At 41.2% G+C, this 21,524-nt stretch overlaps 1 protein-coding gene across 2 annotated transcripts in view; it reads left to right on the top strand.

Moving 5' to 3' along the window:
- The window catches only part of PELI2 (pellino E3 ubiquitin protein ligase family member 2), a 79,260-nt gene extending 61,786 nt beyond the window's left edge, over positions 1-17,474 (top strand). For both annotated transcript variants that reach the window (XM_031051809.2, XM_005152348.3), the window contains exons 4-6: positions 7,030-7,227; positions 7,913-8,101; positions 11,244-17,474. In XM_031051809.2, the coding sequence (XP_030907669.1) occupies positions 7,030-7,227; positions 7,913-8,101; positions 11,244-11,810 (954 nt within the window). In that variant the 3' untranslated portion in view covers positions 11,811-17,474. The remainder of the gene's footprint in view (positions 1-7,029; positions 7,228-7,912; positions 8,102-11,243) is intronic.
- Positions 17,475-21,524: the final 4,050 nt, after the last annotated feature.

Raw genomic sequence — 21,524 nt, 5'->3', positions numbered from 1 at the left:
TCCTTACAGGCCCTTGTCAAAGTCCCTCTAAAGCTTTCTTGAAGACCCCCTTAGGTAGTGGAGGGAAGCCTTTCCAAAGAAATGGTCAATGGGACAGGTTGTTTTCCCAAACCAATGAGTATCTCATGTGTTTTTGGATGCTAAAGGGTTTCACAGGCAGAAGCGCTCTGTGCACTCCAGCCAGTAATTGACATGGAGAGCAATACCCCCTCCTTGTCTCCCCAAGCCTGTTCTTCCTGAAGAGCCTGTATTCTTCCATTCCAGTACTGCAGTTGTAGGAGGCATCCCCCCACCTCTTCATGACTCCGGTAAGGTCATAGGCCTTTAGGCATGTGCGTGCCTCTAACTCCTCTTGCTTTTCACTCATCCTTTGTGCATTGGCATAGAGGCATTTAATTTGGGCCCATCAATTAAGCTGTCTTATTGTCAGAAATGGCTGGAAGTCCTTTCTGTTGCACTTTAGCTGCTCCCTTGCTGTCCTACAATCCCTTTTCAGGCTCTGGGCATCTCCTGCTGGCATCAGGATGGAACTAGCAGGAGCAAGATGGATTGAAGTTCCCTGGCAACTCTCGTTTAAAGCCCCCTTTGCCAGCTTGGCAAGCCTGTATCTGAAGATGCTCTTCTGCTTCTTTGACAGGTGGTCGCCAGCAGACCAGGTTACTCAAAGTGAATCCCATGGTCTAAGTAGCTGGATCCCTCCCTGGCTGTAGCACCAGTCCTGTAATGATTTGTTGATTTGCCAGATTCAACTGGCCCTTTCAAACCCTTTCCATTCAACTGGGAGAATTGATTTGAAAACTACCTCAAAACAAAAAAAAAACAAACCAACATTTTGAAAAGCTGGTTTTGAGAGCTGGAATTAAAGAGTTGCATTACAGCTGCTTTTTTTGTCATATCTTATAGACAGCTCTTTTCTTGATTGTGCAATATCCTAGTGGTGCTTACATCTTTTACATAGGGGGTACTGGTGAAGAAATAGGTTGGCTGGGGTGCTGAGCTGTCATTCTAATAAAATCTAGCAGTCCGAGGCAAGGAGATGCATAATAGGCAAAGCAGTGCTCCACAGGTCCAAGTGACCCTTGTCTAAGGCAGTAGGTTAAGGCAGCTAATTAAGGATGTTTTGGATCTACAGTAGAAGTTTGACTTAGCAAGGAATGGACTGGTTAATTATAGAGTAGCCTAGCTAACTGAGTATCTTCCTCTGCTCCCCTGTGAGACCCATTGGTGCTTGGTAGTGGAGGAATTTGCACAGGGTCATACACTGAGATGGCTTGGGCTGGCTGCCGAACCCAGAGACCTACTGTACTTCCACAGCTGGCACTGGAGTGTGAAGTTTCCCAGCTGCACCCTCACAAGCACAGCTCGTGCTTTCTCCTTCCAGCAGCTTTTGGGTGCCCAGGGAAACTTCACAAAAGCCCTAATTTTGGTCAGTGTACTAATTCACCCGTGTGACTGCCTATGGTTCAGGCAGTTATCTGCCATACATTTATAGTTAGATGACTAGTTTAGCTTGTAATGGGTAAAACTATCCCATCTTAAAAATAAAACTTTTTTGAGCTGAATCTTGTGTTGATAAAGTGTCTCAGTCCTCTGGTCCCCTCTCAAATAGCTACTGTGTCAGAGTTAAGGCTTACGTATTGCTTAAAATTTCTCCTTCCAGTGCAGTCTGTTTCTTCTGTCTTGATGTGTAGACTGTCTTGCTGTGACTCGATCCCAGCTTGACCTCTAGCAATATGTCCTGGTTCATGTTTCCACTCTCTGTCAGGATTGTGCTCCGCACATCAGCCTAGAGGGGCTGATAGCTGTGAGACTTGGAAAAGGAATAGTCTGGTAGACTGAGACAGTATTTTGCTGCTCAAGCAATGCTAGAGAGCAGCTGAAGAGGTTTCCAGTATTTAGAGAAGCCATTAGATTTTAATTATACTCAGTAACCTGAATGTGAACAGTCAGGTTATTTGAGGACTCATTTGTGCAGCCCCGTGGTACATGATGACAAATTACATGTCCTCTGTTGATCCAGGCAATAATGTCTTACTGTTGATCTAGCATCACTTGAATAGGCAATCCTTGGATTTTGCTGTTTTCTTGTGAAATGTATATGCTTCTGTAGAACACTAGCAAGGTTGAGGAAACTGAAAAAGAAAAGATAATGCCTGGACCACAGAATTGAAGCTTCAGGCCCCTCCTTGACTGCTGTTGACACAAATTATCTTGAGCAAATAACTTAATGTTGTTTTGGTTTTTTTTTATCTTCTCTGTGAAATAAGATAGTAGAACTGCTTGACTTCACTAAGGTAACCATAGTAAGAAATGTGAGAAGCTTAGAATGGTGGTTGTTAGTAACACCTTAGTCAGTGGGACCTGAAATAGGGAAAAGTGACAGCAGAAGTCTTTGTTTCCTTGGTCAGGGTACTATTTCTAACCTGTGAATAACATGAAAACAGGAGAAGTGATGTGTTGGTGACTTGTGTTCTGCAGTTTTTCCAGAAACAAATGGGAAAACTGTAAAGATTACAGCCCCAGAATAGTTTATTTTATGTTTTCCAATTTTGTAACCAAGAAGAAGCATAAGTAGATGGTTTATTGGAAGCGAGGCATATATGGAAAATGTGGGGAGACTATATTAACTGTTGGTATATATAAATACCATGCAGCTGCTCACGCCCTCATTCCCCCCAGTGGTATGGGGAGAACTGGAGAAAGGTAAAACCCATGGGTTGAGATGGTAGCACTTTAATAATTAAAATAAAAATATAAGGAAAAAGAAGAGTAAAAGCCAAGAAAAGACAAGTGATGCACAATACAACTGCTCACCACCTGCTGACCAATACCCAGACTGACCTGAGATCAGTCCCTTCCAGGTGACTCCCCCCGGTTTCTATACTGGGCATGATGTGCTGTGATATGGAATACCCCTTTGGCTAGTTTCGGTCAGGTGTCCTGTCCCTGCTCTATCCTGGCTTCCTGTGCCCCTCCTCACTGGCAGAGCATGAGACTGAAAAGTCCTTGGTCAGAGTAAGTGCTACTGAGCAACAACTAAAAACATTGGTGTGTTATCAAGGTAATTCTCAGACTAAAGTTGAAAACACAGCTCTACCAGCTGCAAGGAATTAAAGAACTGTTAATGCTGAAACCAGAGCAACAAGGGACAGTAAGGAAGCTCAGAAGGCATTGAGGAGCAGTGTTCAGGCTCTCTAAATGCCAATTTTATTGACATTTTCTGTAATAAAATGAAAATGACCATATTCTCATGCATAAACTTAGCAGTTAATGAAGTGTTTAAATCACCATGCATCACCAGGCGTTCTGGACATCTCTGTGATTCTCTCTTATGTGCTGAACTGTTGTTGTTCTGCTGTGTTGTGTGTGGTTAGAGTTAGGGCTTTTTTAAGTGTCATTCTATAGTGAAATTTGTGTACAAATGCTACTGTATCTCTTTGTCTTGGTAACATCTAGATCAGATTTCTTCATGAAATAACAAAAAGAGAATGTACTAATGTGTTCCATCTGGCGTCTCCTAGAGTCTACACACTGCAACATCTATATGCTGCTAATAATGATCTTTTTTCATTAGGGTTCAATAACCATTCTGTTCATCATGCATCAGTTAGAGCAGAACCTGCTCCTTCATGGCTTGATTGGATGAGAATGGGTTGATTATACCTGTTTGTATCATTATAAAAGAAAACAAAATGCATAGCCTGTACCCTTAATAACTACAAGTTTATACAAGAAGCAGGTACAGCCAATATGTAAAATTGATTATTTTTTTTTTCCTGAAGAATAGCCTTTCAGAAGATGCATGGTCCAATTCTCCCTATCATCAAAGTGAAATTCTGTTGAAGTCCAAGAATCTGTAGCTGTTAAATTATCTGCTGGCAGGTTGCCTGGGTTTGCTTTGTCTCAGAAGTGAGTGTTTTTAATAGCACTTTGGTTGACGGTAGATACTAGCAAATTGAGTGCCTGGCTTTTACACAGCTTTGAACAATAACCTGTAGCGTAGACAACAGAAGTGGTCTTACGCATTGGCAGACAGGTTTATGGTTTATTATTGTGTTGTGGTTTGAGCCCAGGTTGTATACCAGAACCATGCAGCCTTCTCGCTCACTCCCCTTACCTTTCTTCCCCCCACCCCTGCTCCCAGAGGGATGGGGAGGAGAATCGAAAGAATGTGACTCCCATGGGTTGAGATAAGAACACTCCAGTAACTAAGGTATAACACAAACCACTGCTGCTACCACTGATAATAATAATGATAAGGGAAATAACAAGGGAAGAGAATACAATACCACCCATCAGTATGCAGCCTGATCGAGCAGTGAGTCAGCCCTTCCGGGTAATTCTCAGTTACATCCTGGGCATGACGTACTGTGGTATGGAATACCTCTTTGGTCAATTTGAGTCAGGTGTCCTTTCTCTGCTTCCTCCTGGCTTCCCCTCCTCCCTGGCAGAGCATGAAGCTCAGAAAGTCCTTGGTTGGACTAAACATTTGAGCAGTAACTAAAAACATCGCTGTTTCCAGCACTGTTCTCAGGCAGAAAGTCAAAACCACAGCACTGCACCAGCTTCTAAGAAGGAGAAAAAATGACTGCTACTGCTGAACCCAAGGACATATTGGAAGTGGCTTAGTGAAATAATATACATGACACAGTTAACAAGAAAAGTCCCAAAATACAGACTAAAACTACTGGAAAGAAGACAGTTTTCTGTGCTATAGAGGAAAATGGAAGAAAAATGGGTAATAAAGTCTGCAAAGTGTAGCTTTGAATAGTGGAACCAAGTCTGCAGTGACTGTAATCTGACTGCAAAGACAGATGAGTTAAACTTCTTGGTAGGTAAATGCTGATAGCATCAAGTTCTTCATTTGTTCCTGAGGGACGTTTTTTTTCAGGTGATCTCAACCTCAGAATTTTTATTTGATACACAGAATGAGGAAATTGCCATGAGAAGGCCACTTCTTAAAATAGTTTCTAGTATTAAATTGTAGCACAATACATTGTAATACAGATCCTGTAGAAGACTTTTTCGGTAAGAAGGGTGCGGGGGAAAAAATAAAACCCCAAGCAAACAAAAGCAAACCCAATATTTAAAAGATCTTAAGGTCCTTTCTAGCCCTAACTACACTATGATTCTATGAATGAGGTACATACAGTATTTTAAGGAACAAAGTAATTATATAGATTTTAATGCTTACATATGAAGTGAAGCATCCAGATTTAATGTTGACTGATTAATATGGTATGAGGAAGACTGGGAGCACACACTAGTGTGTTTGTCATCATTTAAGGGAAAATAAGGCAGGTTTTTCTCTTAATCACATTTAAAAGCTGAGTCATCTATTTGAGAGACTGCAATAGGCAGAAACTTACAAACAAATGCATTTCATGTTCATTTCTGATTATCCTTTAAGAGACTTCACATACAGATACAGTCAGAAGTTATGAATAAGCTTCCTGCTGCTAGTCAGTGCTGACTCTTAGCAGGAATTGGATGGGAAATAGAAGTGTGTTGGAAATAATACTGTATTATAGAGTAATACTGTATTATAGAATATAGCTTCAAGTTTTAGCTTCAACTTGTCAAGTTACATAAATCAGAAATGTTCCATATTAAACCATTTTTAAACTCTGTCTCTTGGGTATTCTAGTAGTCACTGTGTGAAAAATTGGAGTGCATACTTTTGATTAGGCCTTTTTTAGTATTTCCTCAGCACTTTTATCTGCAGCAAGCTGATCACATCTTATACTTGGGTGAGACCCATGATGTGGAGAAAGTAACTGGATGTGTCACTTCAGACATGAATTTCAACATGTCTTTAACACTGCAAAGTAGAACTGAGAAGTACAGGAGTGATCCCTGTATTGTTGCTCTCAGTTCAGTTGTGACAAGGGTTAAGTATTAATGATGTCACTTCCCTTGATGCTTGAATAATGTTTCTTTACCGTAAATCTAGTTTGCAGAGATGTATGTTAATGGTGAAACCATACATCTCTTTCCATAGCTGGCTTTGAAGAGCAAGAAGCCAAGTGGAATGTAACTTCTTAGGGGACAATGAGATAGTGTTTGTTCTGGAGGTTATTTTATATAAATGTTAGATGCCTGATATTGCAGGTGGTTTCATGTGAAAAATCTTAATTTCTTCTGTTTGATCACAAGGTGTGTATAAAATGAATATTCTTTTCCACTCCTTGTTCCTCTGCTCCACTCCTTGTTATGCTCAAAGTTGGTATAATGCTAATTTTCCTGTAGAAGTATTGATGTGTCTTCCTGTACATTTGGTTGGCATTCAGATCCCTCTGTCCATTTTTAATCAAGTTTTCTGCTCTAGCTGCCTCGATATTTTCAGGTTTGGAATTAAAATTTGTAGATGGTAAGATAGAAAAATATTCTTGTCTGCTGATCAGCTGTGTTGTCTTTCTGCTGAAAGAAGTTGTTTAACTTCTTCAGATATGCATGTGCATAATTAGGAATAAATTTAATCATACAGTGGGTTTTTCTTGAAAACTCTTCTATTCTGGAGCTACAAATTCTGAAAACATGAGGGTGGGTATTTTTGTTATGTATTTAAATAATTGGGTTTTGGGTCTAAAAAAAAGTGCTTTATTTTCATGCAAGCTAAGTTGGAACTAGAAATGTGAATAAAACTTGTCATTTCAAGCTAATGTTTTGGGTTTTTTTAATTTATAGAAAGTAGTGGTAAGTAGCTTGCTGTGGTTGGATTATGAAAGAGCAAGTTGATAATACATCCGTGTTGTTGACAATGCTCTAGCAAACAATTAATTGCAGCTATGTTGGGCAAGCATGTACATCAGTCATAGTAAGTGAAAATTTATCATGCCATGTCAGTGATGCCTGCCTAGGACAAATGTGAAAATACAGATTAGTCTCCGTTTGGATCTTGCTGTCCAAAAATTTAGTAGGCAGTAGTTTAGCAATGTCATCAGCATTAACTTGGCAAATTTGTGTCCTTAATGCTTGATATTTCTATGACTATTCCTAATTTTACTGTTATGTTAATTTTTTTTTCAGGTTGGGAGATCAACAGAAAGCCCCATAGACTTTGTAGTAACAGATACTATTTCTGGAAGTCAAAATAACGATGAAACCCAGATTACCCAAAGCACCATATCCCGTTTTGCATGCAGGATTGTCTGTGACAGGAGCCCACCATATACAGCAAGGATTTTTGCAGCTGGATTCGACTCATCTAAAAATATATTTCTTGGTGTAAGTAATAACAGTTATGGTATGTATGAACAAACTCTGTTTTTTTTTTCTCTTATTTTCAAGTCCCACAATTTCCTTGTACTAGTTGATAACTTATCCTGTCATGAGACTTCAATGATTTCAGTATACCAGCTGCAGTGTTAAGTAGAAATGGCAGTTTTATGTGCCTGATTTATTACCAGTGTGGACTCATGGTCGTAATAGTCTTCAACAAGTAAACTCTATTTTAGTAATTGTTAGTGGATTTTCTTTAGGTTTATTTGATATATTCTTGTTAGCCATTACAAATAAGCTGCTACTGCAGTTGTGAGCAGTGCAGGAGCAGATCAACTGCATTATGGAAAAGGATGTGCCTTTACAATAGTATTCCACTAACTAGGAATATCCTACTGACTTTAAGCCCTTAAGTCTTACCTGACCTGCAGTCAGGGGCACTCAGCTGAGTTAAAAACAATATTTTAAGAGAGAATAGTAATTGAAGATGCATAAGCAAAAGATGTTACCAGTCTGGATGAAGGTATTCAAAGTGGGGTTTTCTTTTCTTTGTAAATCTGTCATAAGTATTGCCAGCTGGTGAGGAAGTGTGCGTTAGACACCACTAGTAAGACATTCAGCATGTAAAACTTCTTCAGTCCATTCAGTTTTAGACAAACTTTTTCTGTGCTGGGGTCATTGTCACATGCAGGAAAAAGCGGCAAAGTGGAAAAATCCTGATGGCCATATGGATGGATTGACAACTAATGGGGTGCTGGTTATGCATCCAAAAGGAGGGTTCACGGAGGAGTCTAAACCTGGAGTTTGGCGGGAAATCTCAGTCTGTGGTGATGTGTACACTCTCCGGGAAACCAGATCTGCTCAACAAAGGGGGAAACTGGTAAGTCAAAAGTAACTGGTAATTAAAACAATATAAGGGATACTTGTTTTCCTGGTTTTGAATGGAGGCAGTCATAAGGTGATTGCTGAGAGTGCTAGTGTCGTGGGCAGTGCTGGGTGGTGGGCACTGAAATAATCTATGTAGATGTGTGTTACAATAGATTCTGTACTGATCTTCTGTTTATTATTATACAGGAGAACACTAAATTTTCTCCTTTCACTTTTCCAACTGAAATAGCACAGAGTGTAAAAGCTAAATAAACTTTGCACCTGAACCTCCATCTCTGAAATGTTCTACTGAGACATGGGGACAGCTGGAAATTACTGCATGGGAAGCTGTCTTTTGCAGTACTGTCTTAAAAGGAAGAGTCCACTTGCATGCAAAACAAGTTTGCATAACACAGCTGCTGTTTGATTTACCTGGCACTAGGAAGATAAGAGAAGCCTTGCTAAGTATATTCCTGTTTTATTCTTTGAAGCAGGATGCGCTTTGCTGCCACAGGGACTTGTGACATGCATAACTGAGAAATGGGTTCCTATGAAAAAGCATGTGTCTGCTTTTCTTAGAATCATAGAATGTTTAAGGTCAGAAAGGACCTTAAGATCATAACCTTAAGATCACCTTAAGAAGCCCCCCTGCCATGGGCAGGGACACCTCACACTAAACCATGTCACCCAAGGCTGTGTCAAACCTGTCCTTGAACACTGCCACGGATGGAACATTTCACCATCTAGGCAACCTGTTCCAGTGCTTCACCACCCTCACAGTAAAGAACTTCTTCCTTATATCTAACTTGTACCTCCCCTGTTTAACTTTAAACCCATTACCCCTTGTCCTATCACTACAATCACTCCTGAAGAATCCTTCTCTGGCATCTCTGTAGGCCCCCTTCAGATATTAGAAGGCCCCACTATGTCTTTCCATAGAAGATGGGAAGGAATTCCCATAGCTCTCATTGTTAACCACTGCCATATAGAAGAAGCTCAGCAAAATACATAGGTAGCCATATTTCCAGTGAGGCAGATGACCTTCCCTAGAATTCCTCTTTGGCTTCTAGGTAGGTTAGAATGCTGTCCTGCCTGCAGACCTGAAAAAGCCTGTTCTGCTCTGTTAGGGTTTAAGGATCATGTTCACAGCAGCTGAAGATGCCCCTTTTGTAGCTTTATAATCTAGCTAGTAGACTTTAAGATGTTCCCCACCACGAGGCACACTATCTTCTCTTTCGTGCCAAAGTTCCTTTTGCCTTGATACCTTAAGTTCCTGTTAGCTTGATGGTGTTAGAGATATCCCACATACTTGCAGAAAACTGGCTTTCCAGCTTTGACATTGGCTTTGCAGAAAACTGACTGCTCAGAGGAGTTAGGAAAATGGAGTTTGACTGTTTTGTTCTGCTTTCAGTAGACAACCTTCTGTACATAAATTGCTTTGTCAATTTAATGATGGCAGGCAAACATTGCCCTGGGGACTGGGACAGATGATGTTGCGATTGCACCCTTTGTATCTGGTTAACAGAACACCTTTTTAGTGCTGCTGAAGAAAGGCATATTAAAACAAATAAATTCCCTTTCCTGCATCCAGAATGACTTGAATTCTCATTTAAATAAAATTACATGGCACACTGGTATTCATGTGATCAGTGTTTGTTGATTGGGTTCATAAAACCAAATGCACTCTATATAATGAATTGAGCACATTGCATATGAGAGAGCTTTTTGCTTTGCTGTTTGTGCAGGAATTATCTGAAAAGTGCAGAAAATCAAGGCTTCTCTCATTTCTACTTCTACTGCTGAATTTTTCTCCTGGAAATGCTTTACACTGGTAACCTCTTATCTGTAGTCTGTATTGTACCATCTAGGTGTTTTGTGCAAGGATGATGCACAGTTAATCTCTAAATTTAAACTGGATTTAAATGTAAATGCAGAATTGGTTGTCATGCGCAGTGTTCTTAAGTAGAGATGATGATTTCATGTGACCTACTTTGTGTATTTGGCTATTTGTTTTGCCTTAGTGGTATTTTCTATGTATTTTCTATGCATAAAGCCATCATATGTCTGTTTTCCCCTTGAATTTCATAAAGAATCTTATTTATTGTTACTGAACTAGTAGCAATAGTAGAAGATGCTTATATGCTTGTGACATTAAAATAAATTAAAGAATATTTCAGCAAAATACAATGTGTGTTTGGCATAATCCCTTGAAAATATTTTAAGTACCTGTATTTGGTCAAATGAGAGAAACCTTTAGGCAGTGCACACTGTGGCTATATTTGTATGCAATAGTTCATTAAATAAAAGGCCTAACTAGTTGGGATGGTTAATTGTTCAGAAGTTGAGCCTGTGTGGCTTCAGTTGCAGAACTTGTTACTTGAGAAATTCAACTGGTAACTCACTCTGCTGTAATGATAATCTGTGCAAGTACCTGTGCACGTAGCTTGCAATGCATTTGTCATTTATCCCTAATGTTTCTCTAGAAGAGTTTTACTGTTGATGAGGTACACTGTGGGAGTTCATGCTCCTGCAAAATGCTTTACGCTTACCGCAAGCCAAAAGAAAAAAGAGGTGTGTGAATGGCAGCTGGTCTATTCTGGGTGGCAGTTTTTAGTCCAAAAAGGATCTTTTGCTGCGTGAGCAGCCTCTACCAGTCTAATGGGCAAAGAATTCCAGGGGAGCAATCTACTAATACAGCCCTTAGGGAATGGCAAATTTCCTCTTCAGTCGATCAGGACTTACCTTAACCATGACAAAGGCACACAGAGAATCAGTATTAGAGAGGAAAAGTAGCACGTTGAGAGGTAGAGGATATTTGTGGATAAGTTAGTGATTACTAGTATAATACCTTTCCCAAACTGCAGGCAGGAAGACTCTGTATAATTCTTAGTATAGATATAGCATATAACAGTTGCAAAATTAAGACCAGTACCAGCACAGAATGAGACACCAATGCTTGTTATAATCTTAAATATAGAATAAGACATAAGAGGTGGATTCAGGCAAATGAAGGGGTCACAATGAAACAATAGAAAAAAATTATCTAATGTGCTAGGGATGGTAAGAACTTGGTGCCAAAGACAATACGTTTACAGAACTCAGCTGTTTGTAAAAGCTCTCAGGCTTAACTACTTGTCCTTGTGTTCTGCCTTTAGGTAGAGAACGAGACCAATGTCCTACAAGATGGCTCACTCATTGACCTGTGTGGAGCCACCCTTCTGTGGAGAACAGCAGATGGACTGTTTCACACTCCAACTCAGAAACACATTGAAGCTCTGCGACAGGAGATAAATGCTGCCAGACCACAATGTCCTGTTGGGTTAAACACTTTAGCATTTCCCAGCATCAACCGTAAAGATGTGGTAGAAGAGAAACAGCCATGGGCATACCTCAGCTGTGGTCATGTTCATGGCTATCACAACTGGGGACATCGCAGTGACACAGAAGCGAATGAGCGGGAATGTCCTATGTGCAGAACCATTGGCCCCTATGTGCCTCTCTGGCTTGGTTGTGAAGCAGGCTTTTATGTGGATGCTGGTCCTCCAACTCATGCTTTTACCCCATGTGGACATGTGTGCTCTGAGAAGTCTGCAAAATACTGGTCTCAAATTCCCCTGCCTCATGGTACTCATGCATTTCATGCTGCGTGCCCTTTTTGTGCAACACAACTGTCTGGGGAGCACAACTGCATCAAGCTAATTTTTCAGGGTCCAGTTGACTGATACCACTTTACAATGACCACAATAACATTTTCTTTAACAATTTACTGTGAAGATTTTGCCACTAACTCTAAATTTTACCTTTTTTTATAATGTTATTAATAGGGTGGTAGGGTGGGGATGGGGAGCTGACAAAGGAAATTGTGAGGGACTGTGGTGGAATTGGGATACATTGATACCTGGAACTTGACAGATATCAGTGGTGCTGCATGCTCAAAAGCAGCATATTCATGAAGTCTTCTTGGTCCAATTGTAGTATATTTGTAATCTTTTTATTAGTACCCTGGATCAGAAAAAGGTGTCTTAATGATTTTTTTAAGCTAAGATTTTTTAATGGAAAGGTTTTTTCTTCTAAACTTCGACAAGCCTTTAAAGCCTATTTTTCAAATCTAGAAGGAACATACAGAATGTAACTGTCTTTAATTTGCAATATAATTTATCTGGAATAGTTTCTCAAGGAGCTAATACAGAATGTGTGGACAGCCATAGGTGAATGTTCACTAGAGATAATTGGATATGTAAGAGAAAAATCAGCTGTCTAAATTGTAGAGTATAAAAGCTATTAAAATATCTATTATGGTATAACACAGCTGGCCAAAAAGGCATCAAAGATTACTTGAAACTGAGGAAATCCTGTTTGCACCGATTTCCTTTCAGTGTAAGATATCCACTGTTCATTATGTATGGTATATGTCTGATTTTTATTTTTCCTCTGCTTTCCCCCACTTTAACCTGCATCTGGTGAAACTGCTTTACTTTTTTTACATACTTAATTCTGGGTTTTAAGCCAGTTTTCTGTATATGTGTAGTCCAGCCTTTTTATTTCTGCTTAACTTAGCTTGCCCTAACTGCTCCTTGCATGCCCAGGACCATTGGGTTCATTGAGATGTAGCAGGCCTTTAAAAACTGCATTAATGAAGAGGTAGTGCTGCAGCAAAACAGAAGGTTTAGGTGCAACTTACACAGATCTACGTAGACCTAAATTCAGGAAAGCACTTAATTTGTGTTTAGATCTAAACCCATTGATGGGACTACTTAGATTATCAAGTGCTTCAGTGGATTGTGGTTATATGCTGTTATGCTTTGACATAAAAAAGCAATTAGGAGTCGGGTTTTTTTTTAATCTCACTTACTAGCCAAAACGCTGTAAGGAGAGTGTCAATTCTAGTTCATCTGAGTATTTTTGTTCAGTTTTCAACCTGCTCCCATCTGTTACCTTTTTTTGCAGATCGAGCTGTGTTTGTATCCATTATTTTTTTTCAAATGTGTGCAAATCAAACAACATTCAAATGTAATCAAATATATGCACCAGGGTGGTACATCTGAAGTGGATCACTTGAAATTCCTCACTTTTTGAGAGCTGATAAAAATGTTTACTGTGGAAAAAATTAAATCAGAATTTCATGAGATGTTCCCTGCCCACTGTTAGTTTCATTTCATACAGGATGGTAACACTTTGATTTGTGATTTAATTTGTTTTTTTTTCTTTTGCTTTCTGTACTTTTGGTATCTGAGGTATCAATCTATCCAGGTTAAAAAAAAAAAAAGTAAAGAATTTGAGAGAAAACTGTAACATCTTTAGATGAAATTGATCATTCAAGCTCAGTTCTGTTTAATCAACTATAGCTCTTTGCTATATTTGTGCCCTTTGTATAAATACATAATTTATATGATTTTAATATATTCTGTATATATATACTTGAATTGGCCTGTTCATATTTTGGTTGTAAAGTTGTTTTATAGTTAACCTTATAAACATTTTACGTGTCCCTTGCCAGTGGTGCAGGGACATACTTTGTCTGCTGCTGTTTTTAGTATGATTGTGCTGTATAAATGTTCAGCATTTTAATAATTTGGGAATAGCTTTTCTTTTTATGCTTTTGCTGTTCAAAAAAAAAAGAAAATCTGCAGCATTTTCTCTAAATATCCCAAACTGTTCAGTTTTTGTCCCACTCAGTGATTGGAAATAGGGTGAATCTTGTTAATCTAAAACTATATGCTTCTTCCTAGTGCCTTTTCAATGAGATCATCTTGTGATTCTGTATTCTGAGTCCTTACTCCCACAAGACAGCCTTGTGGCTAATCACGAAGAGCAGCAGCCCAGACAAATTGGGAAGAAATGCCTTTGGCCTTCAGTTCCTTGTTGTGGTTTCTGTCATAAATGTAAAGGTGCCTCTTCCTTGTTTATATTCAGTACAAGTTCCTCAGGTCCCATATGCATACGGCAGCATTATTTCTATTTAGCATATACCTCATCTGGGAGAGGCAGTCTCACCTCCACCAAGTCCTTACTGGACTTTGTGAAACACTCTGTTCCTCACAAGATATGCTATGAAATACACTTTCAGGAAATGTTCTTTGTTGAATTAAGGCCATGAGCTATGTGTTAAGGCTGGTGGCCAGAGGTCTCAAGCTCCATGTATGACAGCTTCCCAGGTCTGGGATGGTAACTGTAGTACTGAGCGGAGCTGATCAACACTTGCATGTGTGGTCTCCTTAACATAAATGTATTGTAAACATGCAGGTTCCCAGGTATCTCCGTTACTGAGCTGCTTTACTTTCTTCTTCCGCTGTTGTAGTTTAATTGCTGCTTCAGGGCTCCATATAGCTATACCTTGTGCAAAGTGAATGTACAGTGTAAGAAGAATCCTCAGTGCAAACACCTAGCACACCATCTGGTTGTGTTATGTTTGCCTTGCATATGAAGTGGAAGATCGACTACTGGTTTGTATCCAAGTGAAGCATCTATTTTAAAAGGCTTTTAAGCAAGACTGTTGTTTTCTTTTGTGGAACACAAGGAATACTGCAGGGAGGAAAACTCTCCTGTTGGCTGGGAAGTAAACTTCCATAGTTCCTTTGCATGAATCCAGGTACTTTGCCATTAACCAGCATTCAGATCTAGGGTGAGCCCCACAGAGCTGGATTTCTTGGTAAAGCAGAAGAGTTTGTAGCATTATTTTTCTCAGACACTCCTACCGCACTTACTGCTCTACTGAGATGATGGACTGTTGGGATGATAGCTCTTTTTTCCTTCCCTCATCTCAGTAAACACACACCTTCTGGTCTGGTAACTCAATAGTGAAAGTATTTACTGGGTAAATGAAACTAGTTCTGTTTGGAGTGAGTAAACTTGAGAACCACTCTCAAACTTTGTTTTGAAAGCTTATTTCATGATTTCAGCATTAACTATGTTTCTCGTGTACCATTTCAAATGCTGATAAAGTGTTCTGTAAGGAGTTTTTTCACTTGTTACTGTTGATTCTATTTGAATGCTTCAAAACCAGCTTTGGCTGCGTAACTTAAAGGTAATAGTATTTTCTAGTCTGATCTTTAAAAATAAGTGTCATACCCATACATGCTGGAGCTATTACACTTCCCTTCTTCCTGGCAGCTTTTTGATACAAGTGCTGGACTTTAAATAGATGTCTGAGTGGTAAGCATTGTTCTTATTTTGGGTTCTGGTCCAAGTAGTATGAAAGAGTTAGCATGATACTGCATTTTAATCACATTTTTCTTTTCAAGCGTGGTCACTTTGTGTGTCAGGGTACAGTAGTAGTGCTGTATTGGCAGAGTAATTGTAGAAGGATTTGTTTTTGTCCTTTGTGAGGCTGGGAATGGGGCTCAGAAAAGACTAAAGCCACTATTGGGCCAGTTCCAGTAGGGACAGATCCACCCTGAAGCAAAAGCATGCCAGGAACCCATCAGAAACATGATCTGAAAGCTGGTTTGTGCTCTAAAAAGGATTCTCCTCCAGTTCTTTGGGAAGCTCTGGATGGCATGGAAAGGCTGTTATCTTCCCAGCAAAACACTGTGACGTTTTAGTGGGATTTCCTGGAATTAGTGTTCTGCTTCAGAGTGTGAGTGTGGAGCAGAGCTGCGAGTGATCACAGTGACAAATTGCAGTAGTCTCTGAATATAACCTATTTTTTTTTGTACTTCATGCACCAGCCAAAGGAAGCTTGGTTTCACCTGTGGTAACTCTCCTTTTAGTGCTGTTGCAGTAGTTGGTCACTTTGCTCACCATGTTTTTTTCCTTCTGGAAGTGGAAAGAAGCTTCTCCAAAACTGTCATGTTTCTGTTCATCGAGCTCATAGTCTCAACACAGCTGTGGGCTCAGAGAGCTGTTGGTAGCGATCTGGCTATCATGAGAACCAAGAGGGGTGTTTAAATGCATTTTTTTTTAGTGTGGTAGGAAAACTGACCTGGCTTGATTCCTCCTCTTGCTTAAAGCTGAGCTGCAGATATGCTCTTGAAAAGAGCTGTGCTTGTCTGTCCATTGTAAAGGAAGGGTCTGTCACAGGTGGTGCAGTCTTGTTTTCCCTAAGACTTGCTAACATGCCACATGGAATGTTAAATGGAATTGACAAGTTAGAGCTGTTGATGGTCGCAGGTAGGAACAGGAGAGTCTGTTGGGTATGTGATTTGAGTTGGTGTGGACAGCCCAGCATTTCTTCAGTATTCTGGCCAGGGATTCCACCTCACTTGCTCGGTTCTCAGCTTCTCATGAGTTCTTGGCTCCTCTCTATTTATCCATGTAGTTGCAGGTAAATAAACAGAGCTTGGGAAAAAGGAAGAGGAACAAAAAAAAAAGAACCTTTCAGGCTTGCTTATCTCTTCAAAGGAAATATAAATTGGGGTTACAAATGTATCTTACAGATTTTCTTCATTATTCTAATTTTTATGAAGGTTCTTCACAAGCCTTCACACCTCATGTGAATTAAAAGAAAAATGTAGGAGGTAAGGCTGGTTTTCGGAGGGGTTGAGGGAATGGAGAGGGGATAGTTTTTAGGATGAAGTGGCAGTAGTTCTGCAGGCTCTGTGCAAGCCACATGCCACTGGCTAAAGCAGACACACACTGTTCTTGAAAAATCATTTGTCAGCCTCGGCAGGTCGCAAAGATATTTACCTTTTGTGGTGATAAGAGTTTTCATTTTTTGGCAGTAGAACAAAAATACAAGTTGCTTGAACAATCAGACTACAGGCGAAACTGGTGGCTGTCAAGATTTCCTTTTAACAGGGCATGTTTATACTTTTCTCGTGGGCGATTCAGTTTTCAAGTTCCCTGGAAGTCTGTTCTGTTCATGTCATGGTAATTAGGGATAGGTGTTGCTTTCCTCTTGGATTAAATACACGGTGGAGAGCCCCTGGAAGGCACCTTCTTGGGAGCCAACCATAGTAAAAGTCTCATGCAGGAAAGTCCAGCATGATGGAGATGTTTACCTTTCAACAGTGTTAGCAGCTGCTACAGTTCTGGGTATATTTGTAAAATTGGTCTTTTATATACCATATGAAAGGGACTGAAAGAATTTCTTTGCTGTTGTACCTGTGGGAGTACAAGCCATTTTACAGGAAAAAAGTCTCAGTATTGTCACTGACTCCTTCAGTGTTTTCTCCCTGCTGGTTGGCTGTCAGGGTTTAACTTTGATTTGCAAAGTACATAAATAACTTAAACAGTTTCTCCTACCCTTTTATCCCCTTTCTGCTCAGAAACAAAAACCTGTGCTTTTGAGGATTCTTACGTATTCAAGGTGTAGTGGAGTGTACTCAGGTGTGAGCACCCTGAAATTTCAGTTCATTCACTTCCCTGATTTTTAAATTGAACTGCTTTCAATGCCAACTGCCTTACTGCGGTGTTAACATAATTGCTAAATAAAAGCAATTTCCAGGAATAATATGCTTTGTGACTCTTAAAATTAATTTCCATAATGGTAATTCAGTGTTCTGTTTGTGTCTGTGTATTCATCCCTTTTTTGTATGCAGCCCCTGTGACTACACAAGCTTCTGTTTTGGTTTTTTTTTTTTTGAGCTAAAATGAATTGTTAGCCTTTCTTGGTAAGCAGGAAAAAAATAAATGTTGGTGTGAGAATAGGAAAGGGAAATAAGGATATCCTGCAACTTCTTTTAGATGTGGTTGTCAGCCAGCTGACTATCAGGCGTCCTTGTAATTGACTTCCAGGGAGGATACTCCCACGCGAATGTGAGGAGGAAGCTTTGGGTTTGTGTGTAACTGCATGTCCGCCTCTCCATAGAAGAGCAAACTCTTTCCTCTGGGACTGTTGCTGTGGGTGCAGGGACTGGCTTCACTCAGGGCATCCTGAATGGTGCTGGACACACAGTGTACAGACATGGTCAGACCGGTCTCTGCCCCAGTGGGTTTCTGAAGAGCTAATCTGTACTTGAAGTGCAGTGCATGGGTGGAGAACAGCAGTTCACACCTGGCAAAGGTAGACATGATCTGATTCTGTTTAAAACAGTTAGAAGGAACTGAAGAGAAAGTAGTTCGACTGGGGATGTTGGTGAGAGGGAGGTTTCTGCTACTCCTGTGAGGGGGAGACAAGCCTGGAGGCAGGAACAAGGACTGAGCGGGAAGCATGGCGAGCTCTGGTGGCTGAGGTGGTTGCTGATAACCCAGAGGCAATACTATAGTACCCCTTGGTAGTAATCTGTGAACTTTTTGTGCAGATTCCATCGATTTTTGTATCCGTTCCATCAGATAACAGGAGTTTGGCTTTTAATTCCAACCTACATCTTTCAGTCTGTGCTCAGTTCACTTTCTGCAAGACAACAGGACTAAATGTCATCCTAATGATCCCATCCCCTTCCTGCCTTTCTCATTCTTCTAACTACCTGATGAAAGATGCTGTGGTCTCTTTTCACTCCCCACTGAAGAGAGTATGTATTCCTGCCCTTGTTACCTTGCTGTAAAAATTCACTTAGTTACTGCAGCTGGTGCTGCTCAGCAGTGATTTTTATGAGAGGTTTCCAGAGCATCTGTGATTACTTCTCTTTCCCTTTCAAGGTGCTGCTGTATGGATGCATATTTTTAGGAGGAACTTAGGAAATCTCTTTCCTAAAGCTAAGGCAGACAGAAATTTGACATAGGAGTCTGAGCCTGTTATTTCTTTTTAACTCACTGAAAAGTCGTGTCTGAAGATGGGCTCAAGATGAGCAAATATATAACAGCACAAAAGAACTTAGTAGAAACCCAGCTACATCAGTGCTTAAAATTATCCAGAATCATAAAATGGTTTGTGTTAGAAGGGGCCTTAAAGCTCATCCAGTTCCATCCCCTGCCATGGGCAGGGACACCTTTCGCTAGAGCAGGTTGTTCCAAGCCCTGTCCAACCTGGCCTTGAACACTGCCAGGGATGGGGCAGCCACAGCTTCTCTGGGCAACCTTGCCAGGGCCTCAGCACCCTCCCAGGGAAGAATCTGACTCCTCTGTCAGCTTAAAGCCATTCCTTGTTGTCCCATCACTTACATATGTGAAGAAATACATTTTGTGAAGTATTTGCCTTCATGCTGTTTTGCTAGAGATAGCTAAAGCAGGCTGTAGGGGCTGTCACCTTTGAAATAAGTGGGAATGTGCTACTTCTGGTAAAAGCTGACTTCTGCAAGAGAGCAGCAGGGTGAAGAAGGCCATACTGAAGTCTAAAACTAGACTCCCTTGCTGTATGCTGAGGTGCTGAGGACTCTTGCTGCCCCTTCCAGAGAAGCGTCTCAGACTCTCCTCATTGGTCTGGGGTTAAACAGCAGAGTGCAGCTGGAGCTGTTCCCACAGACCACCAAAGGATGCTGGTGGGTCTCCTCATGGATGGTTTCTCTGTGGCATTTCTGCGTAAAGCCTTGTGGAGGCGAGGGAGGTGTGTGTGCCATGGGTAGCTCCCAGGTGGCTGGAATCCAGTTGTGGCTCCATGGAGAGTTGCGCAGCCAGGTTTGTCAGGAAGGAAGGGAGCCAGGCTTGGCCTCAGCCTCAAGGGACATGTGGGATTTGGGCCAAATTGCCTCTCAGGCTGAGGCCACAAATCCAGCTCAGCCAGCTGGGGTGAGCAGTGAGTAACATCTGGCTCATCTCAGGTCTGTGGTGCATCCCCTCCCCTCTTTATTTCTCTACAATTAAATCGAAGTGAGGAGCCAGGGATGGGATGGAGAATGGGCTGCAGTGGTTCTACTGGTGAGCGGTTCCACACAAGGACTGGGCTAAGCTTTCTCCAAGCTGTAAAAAGTGGATTTAGTTCTCATGGTAGATGTGATTCAGCCTGCACACACCCTGCCTGTGTGTATACCAGTGGCCCTGGGCTCACCTCTGTCCTCCATACTCCTGGGAAAGCTGCTTTGCTTTTTCCTCTCCTGTGTACACACAGATTGTCCTGTCCTGTTTGCAAATCTTGATTTCCACTGAAATCTTCAGGTTGATGCAGAAAGGAGCTTACAAGAGCTGCCATAGCCACCATGTGCTATGGAGGCTGTATGGGCACCTAAAGCCAACAAAATAACTGATGCCAGGGGAAGGCAGCACATTAACGGGGAGGGCAGGTCTGAATGCTGTTTTTCCCTGCTCAACTGTTGGGTTGGATGTTATTCATTTCCCGCTTGCTTTCTAAAGAATAGGAACTACAGGGCTACCCAGCCCTGCTTGGAGGTTTGAAACGATTTGAGGGTTTTCTGAAAGAAATATAGCTTTAGCCTGAAGGCTTTTATCCCTGCTCCCTGCAGGATAATAATATTTATTATCCCTGAGGGAAAATAAATATTTCTCTTCTTTTAATGGGAACGTTCCCTACAGAAAACAGTGTTTCCCTGTGTGTGCTTGTTCTTCACTCTCCCTGGACTCCTAGGGGTGCCATCCCTTTGGTAAGATCTATTTTCTCCTTCCCCTCCCTTCCAGTCAAGAGACACCGCCCCAGTCACAAAGTCCTTTGGCCAGGCCCTACATATCAATATCCTCCTGCCTTTCCCTTGGCTGGAGAGAGCCATGCTGACAAGGAAAGTCAGTCCCTCCTCAGGAGGAGAGCCAGGAGAGTCACTTCAAGCCAGATCAGGAGCATCTGGGGATTTGAGTGCATGTAACCGAACATGTCTAGGCAGCCAGGAGCCTCCAGTGGAGAGAACAGCGAGTTTTACAGCGGTCCTTGATGTGCAAGGAGAGATCATTCCTCCCCAGCACACGTGTGGGCCAGATGTTCCTCCTTGCCATTGCTGCAGTGATCTGTGGGCTCCTGAGCTGCGTGGACAGCAAACAGTGAAGGTGGGCTCTTGTCCTCCTACCCAAGCTGATGTCTGTCTGACAGGGACAGGCACGTGTGCAGCAGATGCAGAAAGGACTCAAGAAGCAAGTGAAGCAGCAGGGACCTGCTGCCTGGGCTGGCACACAACGAAAAGCAGGCAATTAGGGAAGACTCAGGTTCAGTCTATTCATATAGGTTTCAACTCAGCAGCAGCAGATTTGGTGTGTCCCAGCTACGGTGGACTTGTCACAAGCCATTAGGTCAGAAAACACATGCCTAGTGGCTGTCTGCGCAGGACTTCCAGCCTGGCGAAGCACACAAATATCCAAAGCTTTTTATTTTTCTTTTTCACTTCGATAGAATTTGCAGGTGGAAGAGAAGATTTATAGTAAAATTTAAAGAATTAATAGCCCTACAGTTAAGGAAGTATGTGTAGCCTCAGTGGAAGGATGCTGAATTTAAGGCAAAGGAACAACTTGCTTGTCTTCATCCTGAGCATTATCTCTTCGGTTTTCAAGGAAGGTAATGTTTTTGTTGTTCTTTGCTCACAAATGCAATGCTCCACTGCTGTAGACTGCTCCAAATAGAAAAACATCTGATCTGGATAAAGTTTCCCCCACCTTTAAAACTTCAGCCAGTTTGGTCTGAATAAACCCCCTGTAGTGTGAGCATCATCACTTCTTCATCAACTTGCCAACAGGAGTGTTGG

Source organism: Melopsittacus undulatus, chromosome 4 (genome assembly GCF_012275295.1).
Source record: "Melopsittacus undulatus isolate bMelUnd1 chromosome 4, bMelUnd1.mat.Z, whole genome shotgun sequence".
Classification (NCBI taxonomy): domain Eukaryota; kingdom Metazoa; phylum Chordata; class Aves; order Psittaciformes; family Psittaculidae; genus Melopsittacus; species Melopsittacus undulatus.
Note: the sequence above shows the minus strand (reverse complement) of the source record. Positions and strands in the feature narration are given on the sequence as shown.